A 22,902-nucleotide genomic window follows, 5' to 3' on the forward strand; every position below is an offset into this window, starting at 1 on the left:
AAATACCATTTCTCATCAGCAGTTAGAGCTGTCTTGTGGCTTCCATTAGTGTCCAGCCGAGCACTGGTTAAATCTTGTAGGAAGAGTTTTCATTTTGCTCTAGAAGGATGCAGAACCCCTGACTTCTGTCTGAACAGTGCAGATTGGCCCTGTGCAGATCACATGCACTCTCCCAAGAAAAAAAAAAAACTCTCTAGCAATACACACCAAACCGAGCATGTGCAGAGTGACTCCGCATGATATGTCTTATCAGGAGAAAGAGGGGGACACTAGAAGAAGGAGAGGATCATAGAAGTCAGGATCAAACAGCGTTTTTACACAATGCAGAAGATTAACCCCTTAGGTTCCACAGTGAGTGTAACAAGCATACTTTACTGCATATACAGACTGATTTTACTGTTGTGGGTTTAGTAACACTTTAATGGATAATATAATGCATTGAGCTAAAGCTGAACTCAAAAATCCGTTCTTGCAGTGTGACTGTCCCCACACTGGAAGAGTTAAAGTGATACTAAAGGTTCAGATTTTTTTTCGTAACAATCATATACTTACCATCTCTGTGTAATGATTTTGCACAGAGCAGCCGCAATCCTCCTTGGGTCTTCCTCAGTGTTCCTGGCTCCTTCCCTCTGCTGAGTGCCCCCAGAGCAAGCTGTTTTCTCCGGGTACACTCATGCATGCTTGCTCCCAAGCCGCCTCTGACACAGAACGTGGCTCAGCCCCCCCCCCCCCCCCCGCTCCTTGCTCACTGGCTGTGGCTCTCACTGCTGTGTCTCAGCCAATGAGGAGGGAGAGACCCGGGAGAGCTGTAGCTCTTGTGCACATCACCAGATCGAGACCAGGCTCAGGTTGGTATTAGGAAGGGCTGAGGGGGGAGCAGCACACTGAAAGTCTTTTTACCTCTCAGTGTTACAATACACTTACCATTCGATTTTTAAACTGATCATTACTTTGTGAGTGGGCAAACATTCAAAATCAGCAGGGGATCAAATACTTATTTCCTTCACTGTACATCAAAGCACGTTGCTTTAGGAAATCCATTGAAAATGAATATGCTGTGAACACACCTTAATATCTGCAAAGACGATTATATATATACAGTATATATATATATATATATATATATATATATATATAATTTTTTTTCATTATTATGTTTTTAGCACAGGGTATGCTATGACACACATACACACTTTAGATGTGTATTACAGTTAACTTTACATTGCAACCCATATTTGCAGTGTGCTACTGTTACAATTACTACCTTACTCAGAAAAAACTTACTGGCCATGATGGGTGCAAATCTGTGAGTGGGACTGTAATTAGAATAAAATCTCCACAAAATAAAATTATATACTGTATGCCACCAATATAACAAGTTGTCCACACATGCTTGTGCCCTAAGATATTTCCCCTTCCCATGACGTAATCATTTTTGTACCAATCACCTGAATTTCCTGTCCCACAACAGTGCCCAGAAATTCCACTTCTCTCAGGGCTTTATGTGTCTGTATTTGGATGGACTAGAGAGGACTCTGGATGAAGAAGGTCTGGATGGATAAATCCCACAGTGACAGTTGATTTAACCAGTTCTTCCCCAATGAGCATATAGATTGCCCATCCACCCAAGTAACAGTCGATTCACACTGGCCCAATAAACAGTCTAGGGGATTTTAAAGGTTTATTGTATGGAGGAACTTTTAACAGGTAAGGGGTTAGGGAATGGGATGCTTTCAAATGCTCAGTTGTAGTTAGAGAACAGTCTCTTCTAGTAGTAGTAGTAGTAGTAGTAGTAGTAGTAGTAATAGTAGGTAATGGTGTAAAGTTCAAGGGCCCATAGCTGAAGACCAGGGGTAAGCTTTTGGGCATCTGGTTACCTTGCGCCAATTAGCAACTGTCAGTATCCAGTGTAGCTTGCAGCACACAGTCTCGGGGATCAACTTAAGGTCACTACTCACAAGTCCCCTGGACAAATGCCTCCTTCCGCTTTCCTCCAGACATTACCTAATGAGTGAGATGGCGCCTCTCTGGACCAGATTCCTTGTTGTATAGTTCTGCATTAAGTTCTGAACAAAGTCTATTCAAGTATTTTGTCCTGACACCTCTGAGTCCTCTGGAGCAGTTGTAGGGTCCATCAGTTGTCTCGAAATAACAGCACTTGCACCTTTAGAACCATCCTGGGGAGAAGAAACCTGTCCTACAGTGTTTCAGACTATTTATCTACACGCCGGCCCCCTTCTGAACATTTGCTCCCCAATGATTGACCGGAATCCGATAAATATTCAGGCTAGTTTATTTGAATCTCTGGCCCTAAGCTCTCAAAACTTCTTCCACAGGCTGGGGGAAGCAATCAAATTCCCAGCCCGTGAGACCCTGAACAAGCCAGTTCAACTACTGCTCCCCTGATTACAGAATGGGCTAAATAGGCTAAATTTGTGTACCCACGTAAGCTAGGAGGGTGCTACAGAGGACTTTGGATGCAGTAACTCTGGATGGAGCAAAGAGGACTTTGAATGAAATAGTTGTGAATGGAGCAAAGAGGACTCTGGATGAAGTAACTCTGGATGGAGCAAAGAGGACTCTGGATGAAGTAACTCTGGATGGAGCAAAGAGGACTCTGGATGAAGTAACTCTGGATGGAGCAAAGAGGACTATGGATAAGGTATCTGTGGATAGAGCAAAGGTATTTGGGATGAATTAGAAGGGAGACTGCGTGCCAGGCCTTCTTGTCCAACATCAGTGCCTGACCTCACAAATGCACTTCTGGAATGGTCAAACATTCCCATAGACACACTCCTAAACCTTGCTGACAGCCTTCCCAGAAGAGTTGAAGCTGTTATAGCTGCAAATGGTGAGCCAACTCAATATTGAACCCTACGGACTAAGACTGGGATGCCATTAAAGTTCATGCGTGTGTAAAGGCAAGCATCCCAATACTTTTGTCAATATAGTGTACTTTCACTATCTGGCTCAGTGGGGCTGTCTGATGGAGAAAAAGCATAAACAGGAACCACCATAGTTTGTAGACTTTCACGCAGTCTAAATAATATACACTGATTGTTTTTATTTTTTTTTACCAAAGAAATGTAGTAAACTACATTTTGGCCTAAATCTAGCACCCTCCTAGATAGCTAGAGGGAGCTAGGTAATTTTTTCAGCTAGGAAGGCTGCATAGCAGCCTGGGTTGAGCTAGAAGGGGTTATTTTAGGTCAGGACTGGGAGGCTCTGCAGGTCAGTTCCTTAAAACCTCCCCTTGCTCTAGAGATCTTGGAGGCAGTGGGTGGGGGAGGCGAGGAGCTGGCCTTTTTAGATGACCCCTGCCAATCCCCAAGCAGGAGGCTTGGCATGGGGCCAGGGCTGCTTTAAATGTGCTGGAGCCTGCTCAGCAGCAGGAGAGTTCAGGTGGAAGATGAAGTGAGAGGCTGGAGAGCAGGGGCCTGGTAGGGGGCCCAGATGGGAAGGGACTCACCTACAGGCAGTGGAGCTGGAAAGGAGGAAAGCTCAGGATCTCATCAGCCCCCAGAGCGAGAACCATCTGTGCAGTAGGGAAGGAGTGGCTCAGCGGAAGGCCTGAGAGCAGCCACTAACCCAGAGGACTGAGTAAGAAGACCTACACACCCAGGGCCACTGCTACATAAATTTATGAAGAAAGATTATTTGTTTGCAAAATTTTATAACAGAAACAAAGAAAAACTTGTTAAAAATAAGTATTTTTCATTTATATAGATATAATATAACTATAAAAAAACAACCCAATGGTGATCAAATACTACCAAAAGAAAGCTTTATTTGTGTGAAAATAATTATATAAATTTCATTTGTGTACAGTCCTGCATGACCAAGCAATTGCCAGTTGAAGTAGCGCAGTGCTGAATAACAAAAAATGGCCTGGTCATGAAGGGGGTAAAACCTTCCGGAGGGCAAGTGGTAAAGCCTTTGGTCCCTGTACTGCAGGCCATTTACAAAAAAAGGCAGGTTTCCCGTCCATGTTCCCTGCCTTCCTCCTCGAGCACATTACATTGTATAAGGAAGGGCTGGACCATTGTGAGGACTGAAAGAGGAAGCAGATCCTGTACTGTACTGACATGGACGGAGAGCCCACTCAGCACCCTTATGACCTGACACAGTAATAGAGATCGGTAGAGTAACAAATAGTCCATGGTCCATGTCATTTTGGACTCCTATCAACCTTGCCTGGAAGTGGGCACTGGCAGGGGAGGTGTAGAAGGTTCCGTTAGCAGCCAATCAGCAGAACCACCACATTCTAGAATTATACGTCACAGTGTTTGGCAACAGCACAGAAGTAAAAGATTGCATCCCCTGCTTCCCTTTAGATGTGCACACACCTTAGCCTGGATTTAGTTATTTCAGGTCTTTATATAGCGCTGTCAATTTATTGTTATTACAGGTCCTTGTATAGTGCTGTCAATTTATTGTTATTACAGGTCCTTATATAGCGCTGTCAATTTATTGTTATTACAGGTCCTTATATAGCGCTGTCAATTTATTGCTATTACAGGTCCTTATATATCGCTGTCAATTTATTGTTATTACAGGTCCTTATATATCGCTGTCAATTTATTGTTATTACAGGTACTTATATATCGCTGTCAATTTATTGTTATTACAGGTCCTTATATAGTGCTGTCAATTTATTGCTATTACAGGTCCTTATATAGCGCTGTCAATTTATTGTTATTACAGGTCCTTGTATAGTGCTGTCAATTTATTGTTATTACAGGTCCTTATATAGCGCTGTCAATTTATTGTTATTACAGGTCCTTATATATCGCTGTCAATTTATTGTTATTACAGGTACTTATATATCGCTGTCAATTTATTGTTATTACAGGTCCTTATATAGTGCTGTCAATTTATTGCTATTACAGGTCCTTGTATAGCGCTGTCAATTTATTGCTATTACAGGTCCTTGTATAGCGCTGTCAATTTATTGTTATTACAGGTCCTTATATATCGCTGTCAATTTATTGTTATTACAGGTACTTATATATCGCTGTCAATTTATTGTTATTACAGGTCCTTATATAGCGCTGTCAATTTATTGCTATTACAGGTCCTTATATAGCGCTGTCAATTTATTGTTATTACAGGTCCTTGTATAGCGCTGTCAATTTATTGTTATTACAGGTCCTTATATAGCGCTGTCAATTTATTGTTATTACAGGTACTTATATAGCGCTGTCAATTTATTGTTATTACAGGTCCTTGTATAGCGCTGTCAATTTATTGTTATTACAGGTCCTTGTATAGCGCTGTCAATTTATTGTTATTACAGGTCCTTGTATAGCGCTGTCAATTTATTGCTATTACAGGTCCTTGTATAGCGCTGTCAATTTATTGTTATTACAGGTCCTTGTATAGCGCTGTCAATTTATTGTTATTACAGGTCCTTATATATCGCTGTCAATTTATTGTTATTACAGGTACTTATATATCGCTGTCAATTTATTGTTATTACAGGTCCTTATATAGCGCTGTCAATTTATTGCTATTACAGGTCCTTCTATAGCGCTGTCAATTTATTGCTATTACAGGTCCTTGTATAGCGCTGTCAATTTATTGTTATTACAGGTCCTTGTATAGCGCTGTCAATTTATTGTTATTACAGGTCCTTATATAGCGCTGTCAATTTATTGTTATTACAGGTCCTTGTATAGCGCTGTCAATTTATTGTTATTACAGGTCCTTGTATAGCGCTGTCAATTTATTGTTATTACAGGTCCTTATATATCGCTGTCAATTTATTGTTATTACAGGTACTTATATATCGCTGTCAATTTATTGTTATTACAGGTCCTTGTATAGCGCTGTCAATTTATTGCTATTACAGGTCCTTGTATAGCGCTGTCAATTTATTGTTATTACAGGTCCTTATATAGCGCTGTCAATTTATTGTTATTACAGGTCCTTATATATCGCTGTCAATTTATTGTTATTACAGGTCCTTATATATCGCTGTCAATTTATTGTTATTACAGGTACTTATATATCGCTGTCAATTTATTGTTATTACAGGTCCTTATATAGCGCTGTCAATTTATTGCTATTACAGGTCCTTCTATAGCGCTGTCAATTTATTGCTATTACAGGTCCTTGTATAGCGCTGTCAATTTATTGTTATTACAGGTCCTTGTATAGTGCTGTCAATTTATTGTTATTACAGGTCCTTATATATCGCTGTCAATTTATTGTTATTACAGGTCCTTATATAGCGCTGTCAATTTATTGTTATTATAGGTCCTTGTATAGCGCTGTCAATTTATTGTTATTACAGGTCCTTATATAGCGCTGTCAATTTATTGCTATTACAGGTCCTTGTATAGCGCTGTCAATTTATTGTTATTACAGGTCCTTGTATAGCGCTGTCAATTTATTGTTATTACAGGTCCTTGTATAGCGCTGTCAATTTATTGTTATTACAGGTCCTTATATAGCGCTGTCAATTTATGCAGTGCTTCACATATACAGTATATTGTACATTCACATCAGTCCCTAACCCTCAAGGGGTTTCCAGTCTAAGGTCCCTAACTTACATTCATACATACACATACTAGGGCCAATTTAGACAGGAGCCAATTAACATGTCTTTGAGTGTGGGAGGACACCAGAGTACCTGGAGGAAACCCAAGCAGGCACAGGGAGAACATGCAAACTCTTGGCAGGTGGTGCTGTGGTTGGGATTTAAACCAATGACGTTAGTACTGCCAGGTGGAAGTGCTAACCATTTAGCCACTGTGCTGCCCAATTTATGCGGCACTTTACATATATATTGTACATTCACATCAGTCCCTAACCCTCAAAGGGTGTACAAACTAAAGTCTCTAACTCACATTCATACACTGGAGCCAATTTAGACAGGATCCAATTGACCTACCAGCATGTCTTTGGAGTGTAGGAGGAAACTCACACAGGCACAGGGAGAACATGCAAACTGCAGACAGGTGGTGCTGTGGCTGGGATTTGAACCAATGACGCTAGTACTGCCAGGTGGATGTGCTAACCATTTAGTCACTGTGCTTTCTTCTTTACTTAATGTGACACTAAACTCTGGTTTAAAAAGAAAATTCTATACAGGTCAATCAAAGTCGCACCCATCCAAAGTTGCATCAAAGTCAATACTTTCTTATTGGCAAAAAATTTTTACAAAACGCACCCAGCTAAATGGTTAGCACATCCACCTGGTAGTACTAGGGTCACAGCACCACCTGCTTGGAGTTTGCATGTTCTCCCTGTGCTTGCGTGAGTTTCCTCCTACACTCCAAAGACATACTTTCACAGAAGGTGCTGTGTGCTTGCCACGGGAGACATGTTCTGGGAGGATGTCATGTGACACCCTACCAGAACTGGACGACCGTTCTGGAGCCATCATTTGACTATTACGCGGTCAATAAGTGGTTGAAGTACAACATTAGAAAATTGATATGCCTGTTGGAAAACCACGTCCATTTTAAATTAATACCCCACCCCTAATTAAAGTAATTCTCCATCTTCACCCGGTTTGCTGGCATGCTCAGTGAAAAAGGTGTCCCTGGAATTTTTTTTTTTTAAATATTGCAACTATACAAAATGTACCATTTAGCTACTTGACTTCTGGAAGGTTTTACGCCCTTCATGACCAGGCCATTTTTTTGCTATTCAGCACTGTGCTAGTTTAACTGCAACATGACTCAAATGAAACTGATATTTTTTGTTTACACAAATGGAGCTTTCTTTTGATGGTATTTGATCACCACTGGGTTTTTTTTTATTTTTTGCTATAAAATTTTGAAAAAAAAACCCAATGTTTTCTACTTTCTGTTATAAAACATATGCAGTTAAATTAAATTTCCTCATAAATTTAGATCTCAATGTATTCTGCTACGTCTTTAGTAAAAAAAAAATCCCAGTAAGTGTAAATGAATTGTTTTGTGTGAAAGTTATAACATCTACAAACTATGGCATATATATTTGAAAATGTATAAATTCTGATATATTAATAGCCTCTCTCTTTTCTTGAGGCCCGTACAATTTCAGGACAGTACAAATATCCCCCAAATGATTCCTTTTTTAAAAGAAGAGAGTCTGAAGTATTTAGTAAGAAGCATGGTGAGTTGTAATTTTTAGTAACTTTTTTTTGAAAATTAAGAAATTAAATACATTTTTTTCACAATTTATGTTCTTTACATTCTGTCACCAGTGCAGTATAGCATCATTGTATGACCGGTGTGGCAGTGACCATAGTGACAATGTACTACTCTGGGGGGTGCTCAGAGATTTTTTATTTTTTTTTACACTTTGATGTTTTGAACTCTCATGAGTGGGTTACACTTCAAACAGCTATGATTATTATTATGTGTTGTGATTGGCCCACAGCTATCACATGGCCCAGTGTTCTGTGATTGGCCCAAGTACCCTGTTATAACAGTGGGTCAGTCACAGCATCACTATAGGAATTACAGCTGTTATAAATGAAATTAAATTATTGATATTGTGATCACATGATCACCTGGCCAGTCAAAGCTGCAATCTTCTGTGTCCGCTGTACAAACGCTGTGAATCCTGGAGGGGGAGCACTGTACATGATTCAGGAAAATAGAGGTCAAAAAAGCACTTGTGTGGTTTAGCCAGTCATTTCCTGCATAGTAGATCTTTGAGGCCCGTGGAACTGGGGCAGTGGCAGAGACGTGTCCTTTGTCTCTACATACTATGTGCTAAAAGGTGTCCCTCTTTATCATTTTAGGAAGTATCTGTTAGCATTAAGTATAAATGTCATTATTACATAAAGTTGCCACAGAATTGAGCGCAATGGACTTTTGCTACATCAATGGCTGCCCAATGGTTAAAGCTGATTTGATGTGTTTTAATTTTGTTTTTCACTACATTTCACTTTTCAATAGGCGGTAGAAGTCATTGGGTGGGGTGTCAAACTGGCGGTCCTCCAGCTGTTGCAAAACTAAAAGTCCCATCATGCCTCTGCCTTTGGGAGTCATGTTTGTAACTGTTAATCTTGCAGTGCCTCATGGGACTTGTAGGTTGGCAACAGCTGGAGGCAGGGGCGGACTGACAAGTCATGGGGCCCCCGGGCAATAGTGGATCATGGAGCCCCTGTGTCCTTGCCCAAACTCAAAAAAGCCTATGAAAAAGGTACCAGGGGCATCTCATGGGCTCCCCTACTGACCCCAGGCCTTCGGGCAGTGCCCGAGTTTCCACATGGTCAGTCCGCCCCTGGCTGGTGGGCCTCCAGTTTGACACCATAGGGTGAAATGAGTGCAAAGCCAACAAGTGATGTGCAGTGAGGAGAGCTGAAGTCTGTACCACACAGAGGCCAGCAGGAGGAGTATGAAGCTTGCACACCTAGAGGGATGCTGGGCTTCTTCATTTCATATGACAACACCAAAAGCGGCAGTATAAGTGTGGGTCCATCTGTGACATCCTAAGAAGCCTGTACACGGGTGTCTGCAGCGTGAGCATGGATGCACTGACAGGGAGCGTGTTCTGGAAGGATTACATATCCTCCTGGTTGCCACTCAGTTATAATGCGACCTGGCCAGTGCTGCTTTTCTATACTTTCCTGTTCTTAGGGCTATACTGGCTGATGAGTTCTCTATGGGCCTATTTCCAGATTATCACCAGGAACACACCACCTGGCCCCACTCCGATGCCCTTCATGGGGAACTTTGGCTTTATGATGATGCCTGGGTGGCTTCTCCAGCTCCTGCAATATGGCATGGACAATAGTAGTCTCAGAAAGGCACCTGCAGGGGCCACCAGAAGAGGGGCTTTCCTATATCCACACATTGTACTCACTAATATGGTAAAACTCTACGGCAAGATCTATGGCTTGTACATTGGCACGCGTCTCATTGTCATCCTCAATGACTTCGACACTGTGAAAGATGCCATGGTCAATCACTCTGAAGTGTTTTCTGATCGACCCAGTGTGCCACTGGTCAACATCATCACCAAGAGGAAAGGTAGAATCATGGGGTACTGTAAAAGACTTGACAGCGTTCAATATTTATAAGTTGTGGTAGTTGAATTTTGCTAAGTTTATAAGTATGTGTTTATTTTGTTTTATTAAAGTGGAAGTAAACTTCTTTTTGCATATTTTACCTGCAGGTAAGCCTTTAATAAGGCTTTCTTGTAGGTACTGTAAATATATTCTAAATGTGCACTGTTTAGGAGACATTTACTGTAGAAGTGCTGGTGATGTCACCGGCGCATGTGCACTGTGCTCTCAATGGACGGCGTGCCAATCAGATGGCCGTAGTTCGCGAACCTGGAAGGAAGACTGGGTGAAGATGAAAGCCTCGGGGAACCGTGACAGCGCGCTGCTGGAGGGCTTAGTTTTCAGGTAAGTCATTAATAATGTGATAGTATGCGATGAATACTAGCACATTATGCTCTTAGCTTGCAGGGAGAAGATTTTTTAGAATTTTTTTTTGCAGTTTACTACCGCTTTAAGTTGATATGTAAGCAATAAGCATTTATTTGACTAGTGACAATAATGTTTGGCCTGAAAAGGGACGTTTAAAATGTGATGAAAAAATATAAAATGTCCATAAAAACATTTTACATACAAAAACAAAAGAAATTCATTACATCAGTCAAAATTAATTTGAAGCTTGAAGAGCATGCACACGTATCAGTACAAAAAATCAGCTGGAGTATACAGCATTTGAGGTCTGAAAGATGTCAGCTACAAGGTCAATCCAAAAGTGAAAGGAGACAACCATTAATTGCCATAAAAATTATTATTATAAAAAAAAAATAATAATAATAAAAAAAAATAAAATATATATATATATATATATATATATACATTTCTATCATTCGTTCACTTATTTTGGTAAAAAACTTTTTGAATATCTCTGAAAATGTGGTCTGCTCTTGGCTAGACTAGGCTACTTACAAAACGTTTACCAATAATGTGACATTCTGACATTCCAGGTTTTGAGCATTGCCCAGAATTATTCTGACATGCTGGAAGATGATAAGGAGCACCTCAGGCATTGCGAGAAACTATTTTTGCACAGGTATAGTTATTGAAAAATCTCCCTACAGTGCAGCCTTTCCTTCACTTTTCTATGATGAAGACTCAAAATATATCAAAGATCCAATTTACCTTGTGTATGCCACTGTCAGCGTTGGGAAAGGATAATAACAGGTGCTGATATGGCTTTCCAAAGGGTGGGCAGGTGTCTCCTGCCCGTTTTTTTAAGGACAAAACTGTTATAATTGGGAATTTTATCTTTCATAGATAAAGATTTTATCTTTTTTGTAATATTTTTTACTAGAGCTCAATGCAAGACAAAATTGTTTTTATAGTCAATAATGACAGAGCTGATTAGATCTCTAAGGCCCCTTTCACAGCGAAGATCCGATCAGGTCCACCTGTCAGTTTTTCAGGCAGAAGTGATCAGAAGGTCCATACAACTCTATGGGTGGGTGTAAATGGACTGGTGTCTGTTTACACCCGTCTACCTCTGGGTTCAATGCAGTTCACTGAAAAAAAGGTGGAAGGGGATGAGTCCCTTTCTGTTTTAGGCAGAACAGATCAGAGGATGGCCGGGTATAAATGGACAAAGAAATGTTTTAATCATCCATGAGTTAAGGGCTGCAACGTCTCTATACCATATAGAGATTTGTCTCCCATGGGTCTATAATGAAGCCAACACCACAACAATGTATAAAAAAAACTATTTTTACTATACAAAATCCATAAGATCACTCCATAAAAACATTGTCACGTAGATACTCTGGTTTTGAAATATACATTTATACAGTATGTATCCCAAAATCTTGGCCATGTAATAAATTATACACCAACGAAGGTCTTTAAAGTCTCAAAAGATCTTTTTAGCCACAAATCTCCAACACATTTCAATTAATCTGTAAAAATCTTCATCAGGTGAAACACATGAGACACCTACATCAAGTGAGCCAATGAAATATGCTAACAAGCATGTATATAATAATTAATTGTGTTAATAGAACAGAAACTCACAAAACACAGAGTGATAACCAAATGATCCTTCAACATTCTCCTTGAGTGTACCAGAGGTCCATGAGAACCCAGCATAAAGCCCCCAAGGAACCAGGAGGGTGATTAGGGCTGATTAGGGTGAACTTCCCATAGTAATCTGTTAAATACAATAGATGTTTAATTTTTTTGTACGTTAACCACAACTTCTTTGTAGATTTAGGCTGTCTCAGTTGCTTCTATCTCTTTATGTAATCCCAAGAGACTCTGGGATGTTGTCATCAAAATTTCATGGAGGACATACCATTTTTTTTTTGGACACCTTGTTCTTCTTTTTGCTGAAGAGTTGTTTATAACATTAGCTGTATGGTTGGAGTTGTCCTGCTGCACAATGAATTTGGAACCAATCCAATGCTTCACTGATGGTAATGTGTGAGAAATAAGCATTTGTTTGTGCTTTCCAACATGAGGAAGCCATTAATTCTGACCAAACCCCCAACTACCTATGCAGAAAGGCACCCTGAAACTAGCAAATAACCTTCACTATGCTTCACTGTTGCTTACAGATATTCTCCAGGCCTTCGGTAAACAAAACTGTTTTCTGTTACATCCAAATATTTTAAATTTGGACTCAACAGCCCCCAGCACCTGCTACCATTTTTCTGCATACCAGTTCTTGTGTTTTGTTCAAAGGCAAGTCACTTGGCCTTGTTTCCAAGTCAGAGGTTTGGCTTTTTAGCCCCTAGTCTCCCATGGAGACTCTTTTTAAGTAGCCTTGTTCGGACTATGAATGGGTGTTTCTGCTAAGTTCTGCCAAGTTGCATTTTTGAAAAGTAGTGTGGAGGCAGGTTGAGTGATATGCTGTCCAGCCAGGAGGGTTAGTGTTTCCTGAGTTTTTCTTAGTGTGTTTTTTGGGTCTGGCCCACTGGTCCTGTATAGATGTAACACCCTCCTAGCTAGGTGTTAGGGTTAAACAGATAGATTTGGTTGTGATTTTGTTAGGTAAAAGCATAGTTAGTTCACTGTAGTTAGTTCTATTTCCAAAACATGGTTTTAATTTTATTTATGTATGGACAAATTGATTTGATTTAGATTTAGCTATATATACTGTATCTACTACAGCTCCCTCCTGCTCTGTTCTACAGTCTCTAATTCACATCTTCAAGCTCTCCACTGGCACCTATCCCTCCCCTCTCAAACATACCACCATACTTAAAGCGGAGTTCCACTCATGCTGTCAAAAAATAAAAGCAGCTACAAATATTGTTGCTGCTGACTTTTAAAAAACAAACACTCACCTGTCCCTCAGTCCTGCGGTGTGTCCCCTGCAGCCCGTTTTACTGGCTGTCTTCTGTCCGTGGGCACCGGCATCTTCAGCGTGGGCACCCGGCTATGACACACGAGTAGCGCTGCGCTTCCTGAATGGTCCTGTAGTCTTCTGGGACCTGTCACGTGTCCCAAAAGACTATGGGGAGGGAGGAAGGGATGACACCTTCCACTTCTGATCGCCTAGGTGATCAGAGCGGAAGTGGGAGCAGGTACCTGTCAAATTCAGGTACCCGCTCCCCCCCGCCCCTCAAAGGTGCCAATCCTTAATGGGGAGCGGGGGCCCAGTCTTTAAAGTGGAACTTCCCCTTTTGGGTGGGCTGCCTTTTCAGAAGAAGTGCAGGGACTTCTTCCCTGTGTGTCCCAGGACACGGGAGTCCATTCAAATGAACAGGCTCTCGTGCCCGTGCAAAACGTGGTCCTCAGGAACATGGATATGTGAACCAGGTGTTACACGGGGACCCAACAGTTAACTGGAGAACAGTTGTTGTGCAAGTGTACAAGGTGTATTGGTCATCTATAAAATCAGAGTCCTGCCTTAATGTCAAATATTCCCCCACAGCAGTCTCAGGGTTGTCAGGGCATTGATGAAGCGGCACTAAAGCAAAGTTATCTCGTGTAGGAAAGTGACCCTGTCTCAGGTGTCTAGCGTAGCCCAGAAGAACCTACCCCGTGGTAGACCTCTCACGTAACCCAGACTTGACACCCAATGAGTTAATTGGGAACATGGAAAATGTGACTACCAACCATCTGCCCTACCCTCACATGTGCACTGCTATATAAACTAGTGAACAAAATGATAATGAGCAAAAAAAAATAAACCCAACATACAGCTCATATAATGACAATGTGCAATACAGTAACAATATAATGTGTGCCAGACACACACTGTGAACTAAAACAGTGCAAATCCCAGAGACAGTTTGGGGATTTACTAAAACTGGAAAGTGTAAAATCCGGAGCAGCTCTGTATAGAAACCAATCAGCTTCCAGGATTTTTTTGTCAAAGCTTCATTGAAAAAGCTGAAGTAAGGCTGGCCATACATTATACAATTTTCTTGAGAATTTTGCTTTAGATTTACCAAAAAACATATGATATGAGGTCAAACCTAAACAACACTTTCAATTGTATTCAGTTAGGTGGGCCCTTGCACTACACAGTTGAAGGTTAATCTAAAGGAAATTGGGCAGAAATTGTACAGAAAATTGTAGAGTGTATGGCCAGCCTTAGAAGCTAACTGGCTACCATACACAGCTGCATCTTGCACTCTCCAGTGTTAGTAAATCAACCCCACATTGTGAATTAAAACCGTGCAAATCCCAGAGTGCAGACAGTTTGGGGGGGATTTACTAAAACTGGAGAGTGCAAAATTTGGTGCAGCTCTGCAAAGAAACCAATCAGCTTCCAGGTTTTATTGTCAGTGTTTAACTGAACTAGTTGAAGTTGGAGGCTGATTGGTTACCATGCACAGCTGCACCAGTTTATGAATGCTCCGGTTTTAGTAAATATTCCCTCTAGTTTTATAACTGCAAAATAAAGTCCAGATATAAATTATTCCCTTGATGCCGATAGCACACAAATATGCGGCCGCACGGAACTGGACTTTTTTCCGTGGGGCCGCATATTCGCATACCTGTCTTTGTGCTGGGAGCACGCCACACTGCGCGCTCCCAGCACAGAGACCGCGGTGTCACTGAGAGCCCGGGTCCCATTCTAACGATCGGGACCCGGGACTCCCGATTCTGGGTCACGTGATCGCTGTGATAGCCTCTGATTGGCTATCACAGTGATCAGTCACTGTGCAGCTCGGCCCCCTTGTTTTTTCTCTCTCTATGAATGGAGAAGGGAGATACATTGTATCTCTCTAACTCCTGGCATAGAGAGATAAAAAAATGTTTGTAAAAAAAAAAAAAGAAGATAAATAAATAAATATTAAAAAATAACGAAAAATATCTAGATCAAGGTTTGATCTAGTTCAGTGCCAGGGTTAGGTTTTGGGTCAAGGTCAGGGTCAAAGGTCAAGGTCAAAGGTCAGGGTTAAATGTCAGGATTTAAAAAAAAATTGCTATCAGTGTCAGCGTTAATGTCAGTGTCAATGTCAGTGTGTTTTAGGTAAAAAAAAAAAAAAGACAAAAACAAAATGCGTGCTATTGTTTCTGGGCTGTACTACGGGTACAAACAACAAATAACATACACATATATTCATTTCCAAAATTCATCTCTTCTTAGGTAACAACACCACAAAACAACCAACTCTAACTTTCACTCTCTGGTTATCTCCTGCCTTGAGTACTACAACTCTCTTCTCACTGGCCTACCTCTACACAGGCTAACCCTCCTCCAGTTCATCATGAATGCTGCTGTTAGACTCTGGCTTCTACTAACCCAATGTATAAAATTCAAAATACTACCAACAACATACAAAGCCATCTACAGCACTGCCTTCCACTATATCAGCAATCTCATCTCATCATATCACCCAAATCGTCCTCATCTCCCAAGACTTCCTCTCTAGCTTCCTTGACCTCCTCTCACGCCTCCAGATCCTCTCTCATCCTCTAGAACCCCCTGCCCCAATCTGTCTGCCTAAAAATTATTTTATTCAGAGAAGTCTACCTCGCCCTTGCCAAAACTGAATGTCGACCACCTCTATCAGGTCATCTCCTACAGCTATTACCTTTGGTATCATCCCCTCCCCCTCCCTTTTAAATTGTAAGATCAATGGGCAGGACCCTCCTAATCCTTCGGTATTGAATTGTATAGTAACTGTATTGTCTCCCTTTTAAATTGTAAAAGTGAGTCATTAGTGGTTTAGGGAACACAGAAGATTTTACTATCAGTATACATAGGAGTTCATTACTGTAAGAGTAGTTAAGCTGTGGAATACCTTATCATTTTAGATGGTAATGGCAAAAGCACCCACTTTGAGTGGGTGAACCTCTCACTTGGCGACCTACCTCCCTTTTATATTACCCTTGCCCTTTCATTATCCATGTTGAACAGCATGGCATGTTAAAGTCCTTGTGTTCAAAGGTTATGATTTATGGACATGGGCTGTATTAGAATGACCTGATCTATTTATAATACTTCATATCAAAAGATAATTACAGAGTATCTTAGCGCCACTGGAATGAATGTCCTGGCCATGTTCCATTATGAACATTCAAAGGGTTTTTCTTTAGATCTACATACAAAAATTCCCTTTTGTAGTTGTGATTGGCAGAGCAATGTCCATGTGCTGCTACAGTGCTGCACAGTACCAGCAGGCACCATTTATGAAGCAGTGGTATGACTTTCAGTTCTGCATTTCAATTCTGCTGCTTAAAGTGGAGTTGCAGCTGAAAAAAAAAAGGCAGCAGCTACAAAAACTGTAGCTGCTGACTTTTATATTACAGCCACTTACCTGTCCCTTGATCCAGCACTATCCTCACCACCGCTGGTTTCACCAGCCGTCTTCTCTTCCTGGCGCTGGCATCTTTAGTGTGGGCACCCGGCTGTGACAGTTTGCGGCTTTACAGCTGGGTGCCCACTGCATATGCGCGAGTAGCACTGCACTTTCTGAATGGCCCCGTAGTCTTATGGGACCTGTCACGTGTCCCAGAAGACTACGGGGAGGGGGGGGACACAACTTCTGCATTCGTTTGCCTAGGCCAGTGATGGTGAACCTATGGCACGCGTGCCTGAGCTGGCACGGAGAGCCATCTCAGTGGGGACACGAGGAAGAAGAGGAAGATGAGCGCACACGGACCGTACACACTGACCGGCCATCCAGATCTTGTTCACACTCCCCTTTGAACTATATTTCCCACATGTCTCTGGGGCCAGGGTGGGCGTGGACGAGAGGAAGTGGCTCCCACATGTCTCTGGCGTCAGGGGTGACGTATCCGGGGATGGGCGTGGACGAGAGGAAGCAGCTCCCACACTGCTCTGGTGTCACGGGTGACATACCCGGCAATGGACGTGGATGACAGGAAGCAGCTCCCACACTGCTCTAGGGCCAGTGGTGACGTGTCTAGTGTGGATGAAAGTAAACGGCTCCCACACTACTCCGGGACCAAGGGCAACATGCTCAGTATGGATGGGAATGAGCTGATGGGTTGGAAGCCATACCGACCCTGCAGAGGTGAGATTAACTGCTTCCCAACCGTGCTATAGCCAAAAGCAGGCTACAGTGCGGTTGTCTAGTTCTGGGAAGGCTTCCATGGACGTCCTCATGGAACACACCCCCTGTGCGCCCCCAGGGGTGCGCACCCAATGCTGTCAGTGATAAGGTTGTGTTGCAGTTTGGGCATTCGGGCTCACAATGGTTCACCATCACTGCTCTAGGAGAAGATGGTCCTCTAATCTTTAAGTGCTGAGCGTTTTGGAGTATTCCATGCTTTAACCCCGTCTCTTGTTAAAGTTCGTAAAGCAATAAACTACAAAAAAGACAACCCCTAGACCAGTGGTGGCGAACCTATGGCATGCATGCCGCAGCGGGCACACAGAGCCCTGTCTGTCAACACGCAAGCCATGTTGCCCCAGCAGCCGAGCATCGGATAACAGCGCAATAGGGGTCATGCACATGCTTGGAAAGGAGTAGCAGTGCCAGGCAATGACATCATGACCCCCGACTCATTAGCCCTGAATCGTCTGAGCTTTTGCATGGCCGGTCGCGCTACCAAGGATATATATATTGGACTGGCTGTGACTTTTAATAAATTTGTTTTTATTAACATAAGATTTTAGCTTGTGCTGGTGGTCAGTGGAACTTTGCCCCCTTGTTCTGATGGTCAGTGAAACTTTGCCTCCTTTTCTGGTGGTAAGTGGAACTTTGCCCCCTTGTGCTGATGGTCAATGGAACTTTGCCCCCTTGTGCTGATGGTCAGTGGAACTTTGTCCCCTTGTGCTGGTGGTCAGTGGAACTTTGCCCCCTTGTTCTGGAGGTCAGTGGAACTTTACCCCCTTGTGCTGGTGGTCAGTGGAACTTTGCCTCCTTGTGCTGGTGGGAAGTGGAACTTTGCCCCCTTGTTCTGGTGGTCAGTGAAACTTTGCCCCCTTGTGCTGGTGGTAAGTGGAACTTTGCCCCCTTGTGCTGATGGTCAGTGGAACTTTTCCCCCTTGTTCTGGAGGTCAGTGGAACTTTACCCCCTTGTGCTGGTGGCCAGTGGAACTTTGCCCCCTTGTGCTGGTGGCCAGTGGAACTTTGCCCCCTTGTGCTGGTGGCCAATGGAACTTTGCCCCCTTGTGATGGTGGCCAGTGGAAGCTCTGTTATTGTGCTTTTCTTTTCAGACAAAAGATGTATGTTGTGTATGTATGGGTTGTTTTTTTCTAAACTAAAACCTCAGTATTCAAGTTTAATTGCAGTGTTGGCACTTTGCGATAAATAAGTGGGTTTTGGGTTGCAGTTTGGGCACTCGGTCTCTAAAAGGTTCGCCATCACTGGCCTAGGCGATCGCAGTGGAAGTGGGAGCGGGTACCTGTCAAATTCAGGTACACGCTCTCCCACTCCCCAAAGTTGCCAATCCTTAATGGGGAGCAGTGGACAAAGCATTAAAATGGAAATTCCGGTTTTGGGTGGAGCTCCACTTTAAGGGTCCATGCACACTAGTGTTTTTTAACCCTTTGAGGACAATAAGATTACGGAACGCCAAAAGAATCAATTTTTTGTTTTTAAAGTTCGTACACTTCAGTTGCTAACTAAGTGTTGCTAAGTAACTAAGCCATTTCATGAAATAATTGGCAAAAAGCTAGATCCATTTGTTGATAAGAACTAATATTTTGACTCAAACCAAAAAAAAAAAAGTATTTTAAGTTCTTAATCAGATGATACAGGCAATTAAAAACATGGGACAAATACGTCCCTTGGTCCTCAGCTCCTAGAATCTGTTATCAGCATTTTTCTCCTGCTCCTAGAAGCTAAATAATGCTATCCTGTGTCCATGCACGCTATGTTAGGGTACAGTAGTAACGTTTTTCAAACTTCAGTGTTTAGGGTCAGAAAAAAATTGTTTTTGTCGAGTTTTTTTGAGGGTTTTTCCAGCAGAATTAAAAAAACGCTGAGCGCTTCTAAATGCTCCTAAATGCTCCTACGGCTTCATGCACACTAGCGTTTTTTTTTTTAAGCTCAATAAACGTTGGGAAAAAAGCTGGATAAAAAACACTGGTGATAGGGTTTTTATTAGCATTTTAGTAACCTTCAGAAGCGTTTAAAAGCATCAGTGGTTTATTAGCATTTTTCAAGTACATGTAGGGGGAAAAAAAAGCTAGAAAAAAGCTGTTAGGAGCATTTTAGTAGCGTTTAGGAATGTTTAGGAGCGCTTAGTGCTTTTTCTGCTGAAATAACTCTACAAAAAAAGTTTTCTTTCTGCTCCTAGATGCTCAAAAAATGCTAATGGACTAAAGTAGTGTGAATGGACATCTAGGATAACACTATTTAGCTTTTAAGAACAGAAAAAAATATACTGATAATAGCTTCTATGAGCTTAAAACAATGCTAGTGTGCATGGAGCCTAATGCTACAAAAATGCTCCTAACAGCTTTTTTTTAGCTTTTTTTCCCCTGCATGTACTATCAACATGCTAATAAAATGCTAGCGTTTCTAAATGCTACTAAAATGCTACTAAAAATGTTGGAGCAGATGGGGCTCGGGCGAGTATGGGGGCGCTGAGGGGGGAGCTGCAGCCAGAAGGGTTTTTACCTTAATACATAGAATGCATTAAGGTAAAAAACCTTCTGTCTTTAGAATCACTTTAAGGGCCCATTCACAATGCAGCAATGCATGCTAAAACACACTCAATAATGCTCATTTCCACAATGCATGGCAACACAGCTGTTTTATGTGTTGTGATGTGTAGTGCTATTCATTGTGAATGATACCCCAGTGCATTGTACAGTAGAACACAACACACTGTAGCACACAACAGCACACCATGCATTGTAGTACAAAAAAAGGGTCATGTACATGTTCTCATTGCTGTGCATTGGCAGCCCAATTATAATGTGTTATGTGTGCATGAGTGCACTTTAATGGAACACCTAAATGTGAATGTGCCCTGAAAGTTTTTGTTGGTATACAACAGGAGTCTAAAAACTGCAACCTTGAGGGCCAGATGCAGCCCTTTGCTAGCCTTTATCCGGTCCTTGGGGCACTATTCCTCCCAGTCATATGAGGCGCTATTCTTCCCACTGTCACCAACAATGGTGCTCTATTTCTACCACTGACACCAACAATGGGGCACTATTTCTTCCGCGGACACCAACAATGGTGCTCTATTTCTACCACTGACACCAACAATGGGGCACTATTTCTCCACGGACACCAACAATGGTGCTCTATTTCTACCACCGACACCAACAATGGGGCACTATTTCTTCCACGGACACCAACAATGGTGCTCTTTTTCTACCACTGACACCAACAATGGGGCACTATTTCTTCCACGGACACCAACAATGGAGCGCTATTTCTACCTCTGACACCAATGATGGTGTACTACGTCTATTAATATCAGTGATGGGGCGCTACTCCTCCTCCTACTGACCACCAACCCTGGGGCCATGTTTATTCTCACAGATGGTGTGACCAGGACATTTTTTACCCCTACTGGCCACAGTCTGGTTTTCCTAAAGCCTGGGGGACAGTAAACTGGACCTTTGTTTGAAAAGTTTGGAGATCTCTGTTAAACACCACCAGTTGTACACTACCAGGGGTAATGGTGAGATCAACATCTAGCCGATACATCGAATACTAGTATATGGAGCAGTATTACTGCTGTGATTGTCACCTAACAGAACTGTACCGAGATAAATATGGGGCTACCATCACTGATCTGCTTGCCAGGCTGTCTCTGTTGCTGACCTTGAACAATGTGCATATTAGAATGTCAGAGTGAAGTCAGAACATCTGGTCACACACTTGTATCAGGTCAGAGACTCAGTAGGATTTAAAGCCATTGGATCAGCATGACTTTCATACTTTTGCAGTACAAACAAGTCACACAAAGGAATGTGAAAACTACAAGTGCCACTTATACCATAAAGAAATAAGTTGACTTTTGATTTTAAGTGTGTTCTTAACTTCCTTAGCCTTTTCAATGGAGATTGCCTCCTCCTCTAATGTTGGCAAATGTCAACAGTAGAATTCTGTCTATTTTGGTCCAGATGACACCTGCCATTGTGTAGAAGGTACGGGGAAATGTTGGGGGCACAAACATCAATAAAACCTTGGCAAGAGTTCTAACTTAACCTCTTGGCCCCAATGTCACACAAATATGTTTTTTTTCCATGAGGCCACATATTTGCATATCTGTCTTTGTGCTGGGAGTGTGCCGCCCCCAGCACAAGGACAAGAGTGTCTCTGAGAGCCCCGGGCCCTGCACTAATGATCGGGACCCAGAACTCCCTTTTCTGGGTTACCTGATTGCTGTGATAGCCCCTTGTTGGCTATCACAGTGATCAGTCATTGTGAAGCATGCCCCTGTGTTTTCTGTCTCTGAATGCAGGAGAGAGATACATTGTATCTCTCTCTCTCCTTGCAAAGGGAAACAAAAACTGTGTAAAAAAAAAAAAAGAAATAAACATTAAAAAATAAAAAAAAAAATTAAGAAAAAATACCTAGATCAAGGTTTGTAGTAGGTCAGTGCCAGGCAGGGGCGGACTGACCATTTGGGAACTCGGGCACTGCCCGAGGGCCTGGAGTCAGTAGGAGGCCCCATGAGATGCCCCTGGTACCTTTCATAGGCTTTTTTGGGTGTGGTTTGAGTGTGGGCGAGGACACAGGGGCCCCATGATCCCCTATTGCCCGGGGGCCCCATGAGTTGTCAGTCGGCCCCTGGTGCCAGGGTTAGTGTTTGGGTCAAGGTCAGGGTCAAAGGTCAGGATCTTTTAAAAATATTTTTTTTTTTAATAAGTGTCAGTGTTTTAGGTAGGACAAAAAAAAAAGAAGTAAAGTATGCACTATTGTTTCTGGGCTGTACAATGGGTACAAATAACATACACATATGTGGTATCTCTGTTTTCGTCAGAAGCAGGAAAATTTATTTTGGGTTGTTCTTTGGTGTTAGGTTATGGTAGTAACAAGAAACACACTGGTACATTTTTTAAAAAAATATTTTATTTTTTTTTACAATTTTGGGCCAGTTTTCCTTTGGTAATAAAAAAATTAGGAGATTTCCATTACCATTTACCACCAAATGAAATCCCAATTTGTCCTGAAAATAACAAGGTATATTTCACAAAGTAGTTGTGACGATATGTACAGTTTTACTAACACGTGTCAAAGTTGCAAAATTTTACTTAGGCATTTAGATTTGTTTTACCCTTAGGCGTGAAGGGGTTAAAAAAAAGAAAAAAATATATCTTGTTTTGCCTTTAGGAAGGACTGCAGTCATGTAAAAGCATCAATAAGACCAGTGAGCACATGTGAAATTGAATTATTAGAGGAATTTAGTTTTTTTTTATATTTGGGTAAAATCAAGCAAAGCTTGAACTGTACACTTTTCTTACTGCAGATTGGTAATAATAACCTAGTTTCCTGTTTTGCATCACAAGACTTGGATTGTGTAGCTGACTATTTTGTGCCTGTGATTTTTATTTTGCAGAGAGGCTTTG

The 22,902-nt window shown here is 41.9% G+C and overlaps 1 protein-coding gene across 1 annotated transcript in view; it reads left to right on the forward strand.

Moving 5' to 3' along the window:
• The first annotated feature begins 9,393 nt into the window (after positions 1-9,393).
• The window catches only part of CYP2U1 (cytochrome P450 family 2 subfamily U member 1), a 38,325-nt gene continuing 24,816 nt past the window's right edge, over positions 9,394-22,902 (forward strand). The window contains exon 1 of the mRNA XM_089660800.1: positions 9,394-9,974. Within this exon, the coding sequence (XP_089516926.1) occupies positions 9,470-9,974 (505 nt within the window). The 5' untranslated portion in view covers positions 9,394-9,469. The remainder of the gene's footprint in view (positions 9,975-22,902) is intronic.

This window comes from Staurois parvus, unplaced genomic scaffold, assembly GCF_062004578.1.
Source record: "Staurois parvus isolate SC_StPar_1 unplaced genomic scaffold, SC_StPar_1.0 ptg000032l, whole genome shotgun sequence".
NCBI classification, from domain to species: Eukaryota; Metazoa; Chordata; class Amphibia; order Anura; family Ranidae; genus Staurois; species Staurois parvus.